This window comes from Corapipo altera, unplaced genomic scaffold (genome assembly GCF_003945725.1).
Source record: "Corapipo altera isolate COAL_440 unplaced genomic scaffold, ASM394572v1 22b, whole genome shotgun sequence".
NCBI lineage: Eukaryota > Metazoa > Chordata > Aves > Passeriformes > Pipridae > Corapipo > Corapipo altera.
Window position 1 is genome coordinate 22,464,032 of NW_020884876.1, and position 13,927 is coordinate 22,477,958.

General features: G+C 41.6%; 1 protein-coding gene across 2 annotated transcripts in view; it reads left to right on the plus strand.

The window, feature by feature from the left end:
- ELOVL6 (ELOVL fatty acid elongase 6) overlaps window positions 1-13,614 on the plus strand; it is a 78,383-nt gene extending 64,769 nt beyond the window's left edge. For both annotated transcript variants that reach the window (XM_027635718.1, XM_027635720.1), the window contains exons 3-4: window positions 9,054-9,205; window positions 11,198-13,614. In XM_027635718.1, coding sequence (XP_027491519.1) covers window positions 9,054-9,205; window positions 11,198-11,622 — 577 coding nt within the window. In that variant the 3' untranslated portion in view covers window positions 11,623-13,614. The remainder of the gene's footprint in view (window positions 1-9,053; window positions 9,206-11,197) is intronic.
- The last annotated feature ends 313 nt before the right edge of the window (window positions 13,615-13,927 follow it).

The window sequence follows — 13,927 nt, forward strand, 5'->3', positions numbered from 1 at the left end:
TACCTCACTGTTAAGAAGTCCTTTCTTTAAATGCTTATATAATAATTAAAAATATTACATTTAGATTTAAGAGGGACCAAATCCATAGTCAATACTATTCGTTTTCAGACTTCATCACTTACATGAATACTGTATCGCTGTGTATCCTTCAGTCACCAAGAGACTGCTTAATTTAATTTGGAAAATGAAACCCTCTTCCACAAACCTGGCAAAATATTCTTAATAACCAGGTGCAGACTTACAAAGCTGGTTCTTCTAGTCAGTTATTAATGCAAATGAATATTTCATATAGACTGTCCTTGTGTCACATTGACCATTTAGGATGCTGGGTGCCAGATCCTTCCCCAGGTTGCTTTTCTGTGAGATGGGAGGACATGTCATATTGCATGACATGTAGCCACAGGTCTCATTAACTCTGTGAAATCAAAATAAGAGCCATTAATTCCATGCAGATCACTGAACAACAGCTAAATGATAGCTTTCAGTCATTACCCACATTTCATTCATACTTAATGATTGGCTTCTTAGTGTACGGTTTCTCACCGTACAGTGCAAATATCATGATTTAGCAATCAAAGATAAGCCTAAAGCAACTTCATAGTTTCTACACCTATCTAAGTACTAGAAGATGCAGGATTTTATGGTAATTCATGGAACTTACATTATTTCAATCTTGTTGAATATCATCAAGGAAAACTAAGACAGGAGTCACATCTAAGATAACGTTTAAGTAGTCTGACAACCTTTTTAATGAAACTATATATTAAGATTTTCATAGGCTTAATTGATTCCTCCTTTCTTTTAGAAAATTTATTCCATCTGGAAAATACAACCTTTTTTTAATACTGTATCATCATGTAATGCACATTACCCAGTGAAGGTGGTGCTGCTCCTCCCCTCCCCCCACAGAGCTGGCTAAGTGTGGATGAAAGTGTACATCACAGGAAAAAAATCTCAAGAAGAGTTAAGAGGCGATTCATTAAAAAAAAAAGAAAGAAGGAGTGGAAAAGCTGCAATTAAATCTAGCCACTCCACAAACACCTCCCAGAGCAGCTTAGGTATCAGAAAGCAGATCAAAACAATTGCAAATTCTGGTGGGTTGTGCTGCTCCTTCGTTATGTTCCTGCTCATGTCAAAACCCCCAGAAAGTGGGGCCCAGAGGACCCACGTTCGCTGCCTGTGATACCCTGTAAACATGTGCCTGTGGACGTGCAAGTTTAAGGAAAGTTAATTAGCCAGGAAACATATTTATCACTCACCCTTTGCTTCAGTGTTCTGGAAGGTTGGTGCGTGACCAGGTTTCACCAGTCCTCTGCCTGCGGTGGAAGGAGTGCTGTCTCTGTCAGGCAGGCTCTTAAGGAGTCTACTCTCATGGTTTTAATTCACTTCCCAGCCTCAAAACAGTCTGGCATGTCTACCCACGAAAGATTTTGGAAAAAGAAACTTTGAATAAGTACCTAAGCACCAGGAAAAGTTAATTCTGGTTAGCACAAACCAGACTCTAATATTCTTTTCTCATTTGATACCACCCAGATAAACACATTAACCTGGACATTTCCTTCTGGTTTGGCTCAACTTTAAAAAGAAACTACTACCCTCTCTATAGCCATATCCTGGGAGAACTGGAAAAAATGCAGTTTCATCTATTTTTTTACAGATGATGAGGGCAGACTCCCATAAACCTTCTGTTTAGCTGCTAAAGTTTTGTTTGACAGTCTTCTCTTTTTGCCATAAAGGTTAGCAGTTTCCCAGAGTACTCTGCTCCTAGGGGACCTGAAACCACCACAAAATGTAAGGACAGATTCTAGATTGGGAGCAGGCCAATGGTTCATTAAATCTTCCATCTTTCCCACTGGTTTGATAATCACTGCAGAAATAGCAACACAGCAAGCACACTGTGATCCAACTACCTCACCTGTCTACACAGATAATAGTTTAGGTATCTCTTCCTATAATACAGTGGTATTATATGTATGTATTCATATGTATTTAGTGTGTGGTCACCATACAAATGCATGTTCCCAGAACTCCTGCTCTGTTTGCTAGGCAGGACCTATTCTTGTATGCTTCCTCCCTGGAACGGGCCATTTCCCAACACTGGTCTGCCAACTTTATCTGAAGTCACCTAGGAGAAAGTAATACTGTGGCAAACATGGAAAAAAACATTCCCTGCTCTGGTTTGCAAGGCAAGTGGCCCCTCGAATGCCTGCATCCTCCAGAGGTGCCTTGGTATCTGTTGAGTCAGCCAAAAACTATCATTCCTTCTCATGTGGCCAAAGCAGGGTTTTATGGGAGACAGATAGAAATCTCCCGCAAACAGCTTAATAAATACATCAATTTCTAAAGAAATTGGCCATCTAGCCCTGTCCCTGCTATGTTATCTGCATGCTGCACATCATTTTTGGGCTGGTCCTCTGGGTCCAGGTAAGAGTGAGTGGCGAGAAGCTTACTCATACCAGGTAGAGAGGAAAAACTCTATAAATACTTCTGGAGAACTGCAAAACAAACTTACCACTCATGTTGAAAAATTGCTTTGTTACAAACTTATTTTTAGGAATGAGTTGAAAAGAACAGCAAGGGAATGGTTGAAGGATGTGAGATGTTTCTTTCACCTTAGTACATGCTGCTTTGTAATACCGGGAGTTTCTGAGTTTCTTTGCTCATGGGAGTTTCTTTACAGATTTGACAACTGTCTTGTTGGGAAGTTCAGTGATGTTTGATGAAGCTGCATTTCTTTTCCAGAAACTTAGTTCTGAGAGTTGTTTCTCTTACATGTGCTTCCTCCCTGCGTTTCCTCAGTATCAGTTCATCTTTTACATGTTTTCTGTTGCCTGGCTGAGCACAGAAATGTTCTGCTGCCCCTTTTTACAGTAACTGCTGTCTCTAGGTGTGCTCTTGGACTACCCTGCCACTCAGGCCTGTCAGACCAAGGGGTTGCTGTGCTTCCTGTGCTCCTGTGCCTCAGCATTAGCAGCACAACTCATTCCTCTTTCCTGAGACTGTGGGTTTTAAATCAGAAGGGCACAGAAAGGTCATTTTATTATGTTAAGAGACCAGCTCTTCAGCAGCAGAAGGGAAACTTGGTATGTCCACCAAAACACTTCTGCTGAACAGAACGAGAAGTTGAACGTGGTTTGATTTGTCATGAAGGAAGGTGTAGGAAGCTCCACATTATTCACCTGTTGCCCTTTAGAAGTTTCTTTTGAATTCAGAGTGCTTCCTCTGTAAATATTTCACATGCTAAAATGAAAAAAAGAAGAATCAACAAAAACTAAAGAACCTGCTTCCTCATTGCCATTCCGGTATAAGCTGGATGCAGTCAGAGGGCTGTGACTTGCATGTGTCAGCTGCTCAATGTGGCTTTCACAGAGGAGGACCATGTTTTTGCCACCTCCTTGTGCTCCCAGGGCACAGACTAACCTGTGGGACTCCTGTGAGTCGCCATGTAAGTAGGTTGGAACAGAATTAAGATTTCTTCTCTTTTGCAGCTGGACCCCAGGCTGGGAGCTGGAGCCGGACCTGTGGGAGCTCTGGCTGGGTGTATGGCCGGCTCGCTGCTGGACTAGCCCAGCATGCCCAAGGCAGAAGATAGTCAGACACCTCAGAGACTAGTTAAACAGCTGGGTGCCAGTGGTTTGGGCCATGTTGAACAGCCTGTGGGCCTGGGTTAGGAGGGCTCTGCTTGAAGTCCAACCAGCCCTTAATTTTGTGCAGCTCAGCTGGGTCTTGCTGTCTGCAGCCTCCCTGCTGCTCTCTGCTGGTGATGGGTACCCAGGATGGCATGCTTTCGAATAGATACTCCACTTCTGATCTCTAGCTTGTAGCTAACATATTTTTCATTCACCATAGCTGTAGCCAAGACTTTTATCCCCTTCAATGCCATCTTTATCTAGTTCTGCATATATAGTTTGCATGATTTGTTTGGTTAAGTTCTTTTAAAAGATGCAAACCAGAGCAGAGACTTTCCACTGTGATTAGCCTTTAGGACATGTTACTATATTCTGTGCTGAACTTTTAAATTTGTTTTTATGTGAAAGTCCCATTCTCTGCACAGTTCCACAGTGTCGATCCTGGACTGGGATGTCCGGAGGTGTCAGGAGCCAAGTGCAGAGATGGGTCTGCACAGAAAGCAGCTCTAGCAAAAATGGGCAGTGACCTCCACTGTGAGGACAAGCTGAGCTTGCTACAATGGCAGCTGGAGTTGGACTGAAGTCTTGAGCTACCTGCTGCCCTCTTGGGCTTTTGAGAAACAAGTACTTCATTCCTTCCTGACAATTACAATGGAGACAGCAGAAAGCAGGTTCAGCATTCAATGCCTGCATTGTCTTCAGTATTCAACGCCTGCATTGTCTTCCATCAGCCACTCCCCAGCCCTCAGTTTCCCTCCTTAATGCTGTGCCTAACCTATGCATGGAGTGTGTTTTGAGGTCCTCTGTTTTGTGTTTGTATGGCCAGGTTTTGGTAGCAGGAGGACAACAGGGGTGTCTTCTGTGAGCAATTGCTAAAAGCTTCCTCAACAAATACCAGCCAGCTCCAAGACATACCCAGGGCTGGCCAAGGCCAACCTATCAGCAATGGTGGTAGCACCTCTGGGATAACATATTTTAGAAACACGAAAGTTACTGCTCGAGAGCAGTTGCAGATGGAGATAGGAGTGAGAATATGTGGGAGAAACAGCCCTGCAGACAACGAGGTCAATACAAGAGGGGGAGGAGGTGCTCCAGGCGCTGGAGCAGAGATTACCCTGTAGCCCGTAGTAAGGCAGCTGTGCCCCTACAGCCCATGGAGGGCCATGGTAGAGCAGAAATCCACCTGTAACCCATGGAAGACCCCAGCAGAGCAGGTGGAAGCCCAAAGGAGGCTATAATCCTGTGGGAAGCCTGTGCTGGCGCAAACTCCCAGCTGGACCTGTAGACCTGTGGAGAGAGGAGCGCACACTGGAGCAGGTTTGCTGTCAGGACTTATGACCCCACAGGGGAACCACACTGGAGCAGTGTGTTCCTGAAGGACTGCACCCCGCGGAAAGGACCCACACTGGAGCAGTTCATGAAGAGCTGCAGCTCCCAGGAAGGAGTCACGTTTGAGAAGTTTGTGGAGGATTGTCACCTGTGGGAAGGATCCCATGCTGGAACAGGGGAAGTGGCAGCACATCTCATATCAGGAAGAAGCAGCAGTGTCAACGCATGAAAAAACTGACCACAACCCCTGTTCCTCATCCCCTCCTCCCTGAGCCTCTGGGGAGAGGAGGTAGAGAATTCAGGAGTAAAGTTACACCCAGGAAGAAGAGAAGGGGGGGGTGTTTTTAAGGTTTAGTTTTTATTTCTCATTACCCTACCCTGATTTGTTTGGTAATAAAATCATTTCCCCATGATGGTAACTGGTGACTGATCCCTCCCTGCCCTTATCCTGACCCAGGAGCCTTTTGATATATTGTCTCTCCCCTGCCCAGGGGAGAGACTAATAGAGCATCTTTGGTGGGTACCTGGCGTCCAGCTACAGTCAAGCCACCAACTCTTGTTTGAAAATAAGTTTGAGAGGGAAAAGTATTAGTTTTTATTTTACTCATGGATATATTTTGGTCATACTGTGGACACTAAAAATATCAATTGGGCATTTGTTAATCTACAAGAGAAGTCACTGCCTGAAGGGAGGACAATGTAGGACATTTTGAGTCTGAATAGATGAGAACGCTGCATTAGCTGGTGCAGTTTGTTTCTGATCAGTCTCTCTAGTTGCAAAAGACTGTAATTGTACAGTAAATCACTGCTACCTTATTTCTAAAATCCCTGCAGATGATTCCCACCAGACAGACTGCTTTGGTAAGCAGTTCATTTCAATGCTTCACAAAAGCTACAGCAGAGACCAGGGCGAGGACAGAATGAAGCAGAAGTGATTTACTGAGCAAGCAGTGTCATCACTCTGCTGCACATCATGTCTTTGCAAGATAGAAATTTGTTGGTTGATCCTACCTTACAGAAAAATCACGATTAAGTGGTAGAGGCACAAAAAGCAGTCCTGGCTCTCTGGGTCCAAGACACATTTGCAGTTGTGCATTAGACCTTTTTCTGTCTCCGATGGCGCGCACTTGTTCTCAAGGTAGTGTTTTGGCATGCAGCACATCTCGTATCAGCTACCTGCTCACAGTGTCTACTTAGGTAATTGAATCAGTTACTTGTAGTTTGCTATCCTCCTTACTCGTAAGACCTTGCCTTGTGAGTTACGAAAATGTAACTTTGTTTCTACTGATGAAAATTCAGATTAGTCTGACTCACGCTGTGTAGAGCAGTAACTGGAGTCACTTCTAGAGTCATAGAACTAGAGGAAGCCACCATCCTCTGGAATTATAGAAAAGTGTGTGAATGTGAACGAATGTGTGTGTGCAAGTGCACTCCAAGGAGAACTCTGCAGTACTTGCTAAACAGAAAGACAGGAAGAACTACATCAATATAATCTCAAGCACAGCAAAGGGAGACTGTAATCCAAAGGCATGAAACGGTCAATGTGTGACCATCAATATAATCTCAAGCACAGCAAAGGGAGACTCTTTGGCTCTGCTGTCAGTCCAGATTAGATCTCTGGGTGTCCATACTCAATGACAGTTAAAGCAATGTTTGCCTGTTGGTCAAACAAGCGCTCTTCTCATCTGGGATTGTGTTCAAGGCACAGAATTCTCTTTAGTTTTAAAACTTTATTAATAAATTATTTTTTTAAAAGGCAGCGTAGCTTCTTTACAAGAAAAGGCATATTGCTTGCAGCTATTTGATTTTATAATTTAAAATTTCCTTTTTTCCCCCATTTTAATGTCAGCAGTGAGGTATTTGCTAATGGGAGAATCAGCGTATCATTAGGTATTCTGTCTGATCTTCCTCCACCCAGTTTTGCCACCACCCAAAACATAGGAGCAAGCAGCAGCATGCCCTGGCTAGCCTGAGGAGTTCACTGCCTCAGGAGGTGATCAGATCACATCTCTTGTCAGGATCTCCTGTCTTCTTGGGAATGAGAAATGCAACTCCAGAAAAAAAAAGTGCATATGTAAATGCCAAAGAGTAGACACAGAATGAGTTGCACCTCATTTCAAAACTCCTCCTGCAGGTTTTGGCAGTCTGCTGACTTAAAAGGACTGATGCTTGAAAGACATAAGAAAAGTGTGCTGAGAGAGCATTTCTGGGAGGAAACAATGCTTCATGGAGAGGATATGCTATGGGCTGCGTAGATGCTAAGAATACTGTGCTGTCTTTTCTGCACACAGGGGTGGATGAACACAAGAGACTGCAGTAGCTGTCCTGCCTAAGCCTGGGAATGCAGGCATTGCTTTGGGCAGTGCTAATGGGAAACCCAGGCTCAGCTGAACTTCTTCAGCATACCTGTAGCACAGCAGGAGGGTTGTTTATTCACACATAGCTCAAGAGGACTCATCTGGCAATAGAACCCATGAGCAAATACCACTATGCAAATAGCAAATAATAATAGTAGCTTCATAAGTGCTCACATTTGTATGAATTTCCTGACGGCACAGTGAAACCTCATGCAATGGTTGCCTCAAGATAATGGTGGGGGAGCCAAAATGTAGCATTTCTCCCTGAGCATGACCTGGCTGTAGAGCCCCATCTGTGATGCCACTGACAGCCTAAGGAGCACCAGACAGTGTGGTACTCCACTTGGTTGCAGTGGACAGGGGAGAGCAAGTTGCACTGTTGCTTAGCAGCAGACAGATTTGACTGGGTATGTCAATGCTGCAGATTTGAAAATCTAAATACTTTATGCAAATCATATAAAAGTTTAAGTAAGCAGTATTTGTGTTCAGCAGGCTTACTAGAACCATCTAGTCAGACCAAGTGCCATAAGGACTGCTGTAGACCTCAACTTTTGAGGCTGCCTTGGTGATTTTAATATATGTTTTTTAAATACTGACTTCACAAGACAAGGACAAGTAATAGAGAATCTATAACTCCAGAGGAACTGTTCCTTATTTCACGTACTTTGCATAAATGGTAGCGTGCATTGCCCACATGTGTTTATACTTCAGTTTTAGGTGGCTTGTTTTGCCTGCTGCCAGGCTATAGTCATGAAAGACAAGGCAGAGCAGGAACCAGGGTAGGTCGAGGTCACAAAGAAGTTAGAGGGGAGATAAGATGGAGCTGGGTAGAGGGACGAGGACATACGATATAGGCATAAAGTAAGATATACTCAACCTCAAGTGAGATTGGGTCTGTTTTTCTTCCTTTTTCTTGAAATCTACTTCCTTCACCTAGTATTCATCAACACTTATAAAGGGCCAACAAGCTACAATGGTAGACAAGGGGCAAGCATGTTCTTGCTGTAAAAGTGAGTCAGTTTCTTCTGCAGAGCTCCTTGCTGCTGAGAAAGAAGCCTTTGTTCCTTATATCAGCTGGATGTCAACCTATCCCCTCTGTAATTGCACTAAATTAATATAGTTGCAAATCTCTCAATGTTTCTAATTTACAGAACACTGTTACCTTGGATCTCACTTTGATGAGGTGAGGGTGAATCTGCTGTTTATGGCTTGATTCAACTGGTGGTTCCCTCTGTTAGCAGTGACCCATTAAGAGATGAAGTCAAGCATGTGCACCAAAACACCAGCCCTGACTGAGACACTCCATCAAAATCTGTGTGTCCTGCCTGGGTTTGCCTGTGGGTATAACAAACACAGGGAGAGACGAGAAAACTCTGAGAAAACCAGAAGAGGGAATTTGTCCTGATTATCGTGATGATACAGCTCTTTATCAACTCATTTTGTCTAGTTTCCTGGCCATCAGCAGCAAAACTCTGCATGTCATTTTGAGCTGAAGTAGATGTTTCCCTGCTCCTGAAAGTGAAGGATCATTCCAAAAACCATTGATGTTACCGTTCCAGACTTTCGCCAGAGTTCAAAATAAATTCCTAGAAGCCAGCAGAGTTGCTTCAGCTTTTAGGCTATCTCAAACTTATTATTTCAGCACATTCATGGCCTTTTTCCCTTAATAATTTGAAGTGATGGCACGTAGATTTCAAATGTCCACTTAACTTTCTTATTTTCTCTTTTTGTTTTAAAGTATATTTGGTGCTGTTCGAACTGGTGCTTATATGCTGTACATTTTGATGACCAAAGGCCTGAAACAGTCAGTGTGTGACCAGAGTTTTTACATTGGACCTGTCAGCAAATTCTGGGCATATGCATTTGTGCTAAGCAAAGCACCCGAACTAGGTGAGTACCCTCTCTCTCTTTCTCTCACTGTGCATATTTAGAGCAGAAATGTCCATGCAAGAAGCACAAGAAGGGTCTTAGTGCTGTCAAAATCTCATTTAAGTCTTAGAAAAACTGAGTAAACATAAACAAAGCCCAACCTGCATGTTTTAGTCTCTAGAGATTTATTCCAGCCTGGCTAAGTTAGAGCAATGTGCAGTTGAATAAGACCATTCCCAGCCCAGGAATAAACTGCAGTGATTATACATAACAGGGCAGTCAAGAGGTAAAAGCAACGTGGTACATACTTCTTCCTGAGCTGCTTGTAGGTAAATAAGAGTAGCATAATCGTCAGTCACTGACCCCACGGGTACAGAAATGAAGGCTGGGCTGTAGCAGCTATGTCAGCAGGAAGCTTTGAGTCAGGTTCTGCCTCCATTCTGTAGCATTCATCCTTTAATACACATCTAAGTATATAATTAGGAACAGTAAGGTGCTTCCTCCCTAAGCATTGAAAGCTGTGGCTGTCTGCTTCCTCTGAATAGAAACAAATTTCCCATAATATCTCTAGCTTTTCCGGTCCTGATTCTTATGAGCTTCTATCTTTCCAACAGCTTTTCTGGTAAGGATATTTATGATAAATGTGCCAAAGGCAACTTAATAGTCTTATTGTGTTCTCATTCACAGCTTATTAGTGTAAGAAAGGATTGCTTTAATGGAAAGGAGGAGGCAATGATTTAGCAGCCTCCAGCTTTCATTTTGGAGGATGTTCTCACTAAACCTCAAAGGGCTGCAGCTATCAGTGTGTTCAGGTGTACAGCAAAAATAAGACTTTACCTTTCAGTGGATAATTTGATTCAGAAAATTAGAGCAAAGAAATTCATCAGCATGAAAACTAGAAAGAGACTGACACCAGTTGCCTTGCTGTGTCAGAATCCCTTGTTTTCCTGCTGCTTAAATACTGCAAACCCAAAGAAATGTGGTTGTTAAAACTGGGAGACATCAGCTAGAACTGCAAGGCAACAATAAATTGAACATATGATTACTTATTAAAATGTGAATCAACATCTTCAAGCTAATGAAGTAAACAGTAGCATTATGGCTCATTATAGACCTTGTGCAGGTGGTGCAGTTTTGCTTCCACCCATGACTAATATTCATGATATAGATTTCCTTAAATCTATCCTATATAAATCTGTTCCATATAAATCAAAATAAGTCCCCAGATTCAAAGCTCAGGGATTTTTTTGGAAACACTCTGCCTATAACAATGGAAAACAAGTAACATATATATATCCGTATATCTAATTGAGATGCTCATTGCAATGACAAAAAGCAGAAGGAAGAAAAAAAGCAAGAAAGAGGAATAAAATTTACTTTTCTACAATAGTAAGATAAATTTGCCTGAAGAGGATGTGCATTTCCACAAAACCCAAATTTCTAAGAAATTTATGTTATTGTCTGCCTCACAGTAACATACCTTTCGGTATTGTGGGTTGTGTATGCTATTGCATATTAGCTCAAAAGGCTCTACTGATTTTAACTAGGTTAAGTTTCCATGTAGAGATTTGAATCAGAGGACAGTGTACTACTTCCTCTTCAGGTTTTCTGCTCTCTGTTGAACTGCATTTCTCTTCCAGTGACTGTATATAATGGACAGTCTCACAGTCAGAGATGATACACATACATCAGCCTACCTCCCCTCAGACTTTCATGGATTATGTTTGCAGCAAAGGGCTGCCATGTAAACCTATGGAGTTTTCAAATGAGGATTATTCACACAGAAAAATGTAGATACACTGGTTTTCTAAAGATTGCATAGAGATTAGGAGCCAAACTGGCTCTCGGATCAGACAAGCTCTCAGATCTAGAGCTGAGGTGTTTTTTCTTGCTCCAAAGTAGTGTATACTACAGCAACAGCAAAGGGAAGAGAGCACTGCATTAATTATAGAATTGTTTAATATGTTTCTCATTTCTTCCCCCCCCCTTTTTTTTTGTTTTGTTTTGTTACAGGTGATACTATATTCATTATTCTTAGGAAACAGAAGCTCATCTTCTTACACTGGTACCATCACATTACTGTTTTACTTTATTCTTGGTATTCCTACAAGGACATGGTGGCTGGCGGCGGCTGGTTCATGACCATGAACTATGGAGTACACGCTGTTATGTACTCTTACTATGCCTTGCGGGCTGCTGGCTTCAGAGTCTCACGCAAGTTTGCCATGTTCATCACCTTGTCGCAGATCACTCAGATGTTGATCGGTTGCGTGATCAATTACCTGGTCTTCTCCTGGATGCAGCAGGGCCAGTGCCATTCCCACGTGCAGAACATCATCTGGTCCTCTCTCATGTACCTCAGCTACTTTGTGCTCTTCTGCCATTTTTTCTTTGAGGCCTATATTGGCAAAACCAGAAAAGAAAGGAAGGTTGACTAGTGGTAGAAACGAGAAGCCATAGCTCAGGGTCATCAAGAAAAAAAAAATTATAAGAAAAAAAAAAGGCACAAGGAAACATATATGTATGGTGCAGCTAAAACTTGGCAGCTTAGGGAAAGTTAGCTTGGTTTAACCCAGTAAGTTTATGATCCTATCATGGTGAGGACTCACTGAATTCTACTCTATCTCAAAGGACTGCTGATGAAAGACAACTTCCTTCTTGTACCTGTCTGCTCTAGAAAAGAAAGGTGGAAAGAAAGAATGGGAAAAAAAGAAAAGAAAAAAGGAAAGAAGAAAGAGAAGAAAAGAGAAGAAAAGAGAAATGGAATAATGTTGAGGGGGGGGGAAGTATGTTAAATAAGCAGTGTGTTTCCCCAGGGTGGAGGAGAGACTTTTATTTAAAAAAGAAAAATTTCTAAATCTTTTCTAATAATTTCTCAGCATTAAACTTGAACAAAACAAAGCAGAAGTGACAAAAAAAATCTGTCTATGATAGCAGTAAGATTGCAGAATTAAAATCTTTTCCATAGAAGGTTGATACCTTTAGCCAAAATGAAGCTGAAAAGGATGTTTCCTGCATGGAAACTTGCTGAACTCCACACTGTGGTCATGAATGAAAAAGAGAAGAGATTGATTTCTCTACTATGTACTCTGTCAGGAGAGCAGATCTGGGACACAGAGTCGCCTCCCTCAGAAGGTGGAAAGGAGCAGTACTTTTACAAGAGTTTAATGTGAAAAGATGCACTGTTGCAATACATATCTCAGAGAGTGCATTTTCCAAGTGCATTTTTCAGTTAAAGGCAAGAAATTTCTACAGCAGGATAAGTCATAGAGGGTTAAATCAATCAATCAATATTTGCTAAATTAACAGGGGCTAATAGCAGAAGGATGTTCAGGAAGGAGAGGGAGACAACTCCCCTAATGTGATTTTTAGGAATTATCCGTTACTCTTAATTTAGCCTGCAGCAACACTGAATTAAATGGGGGAAATCGGAAGAAATCCTAGTTAGTGAGAAGAGAGTGATATATCTGCCCACTGTTTTCAGAACAGAGCCCTGTGGTACAATATGGATTCCGTGTTTTTGTGGACGCAAGGGTGCCTGCCTGGGTTAGAAGAGGTGGCAGGACTGCACGACATTGGGTATCACTGTGCTTCTGCATCTGCCTCCTGGGCAGTGCAAAGATGTTTAAAGTGCCCTCCTCTGGTCATGTGGAGATACTACTACAAAACATACTTGGAATAGGTTTTTCTTGAGATTTGTATAGGAAAAATTAGTCTAAACGAAGTAATTTTGCTGCAACAGCTTGACTCTAAAGTCCAGAGAGAATTATCCTTCATTAAATATATATGTATCTCTGCAGAATCTGTACTGTAACTGACCACTTAAGAGGACATTCTTTCTTCTACGAAGTCAGCTACAGATATAAGGAGAAACGTATTTCACTCTGAACCTTAGAGAGTTAGTTGAGAACAGCCATATTCTTTCAAAGACAAGTAGGTTGCATTATCTGTGATATTTCAGTCCTTACAAAGCCAAATAAAATGTGTAAAAGTTCCTAGTATTTCAAAGACGCAAGTATGTAAACTTGATGTTAAATGTGTTAATGTAGTATTCTAAATTGTAACAGCTAGGTAGTTTAACTAAAAAATTAGAAGAACTAGATCAACAAAATAGGGACTGCTGTTCTGCATAGGATATACATACACCTATAACTACACCCATATACACATTCTGTGAATTGTCAACAAGAAAAAGCAGCCCAGTGGCAGAGAATCACGTTTCCTGGCTAATGCATAAGATTGTCATTATCTTTCTTGCTTTAATTTGAGATTGTACAGTACAAAAGGGTTTTCTTAATTATGATTTTTAGCTTTAATTGTGCTGTCATTCATGAAACAGAGCTGCTTTAGTATCCTGTTAAGAGATGACAAGGGCTTTCGGTGTCTCATTATATACAAAAGAAAAACAAATAAAGTTACATTCCATATTATGTGAATGGTCTTACAAATCAAAAGCCTATTCAGGCTAAAATCATAATTATAACAAGCAGAAAATGAGTTTACATTTGTGTTATTTAAGTTATTGATGTGCTGACGTTATTTTATCGTACAAAACATAGCAAAATGTGATATGCAGTAATGAAGCTATGATATTCATTATTAGGACTACTGTATACGTGGAAATATTAGACAAAACCAATTAAATGTGTAAACCATTTTGTTATACAGCTTGGGAGTAGATAATTATAATGCTAAATAAGCCTTTTTCCTCATGTTTAATTTTGCCCTGGCTAAAAAGCAGGT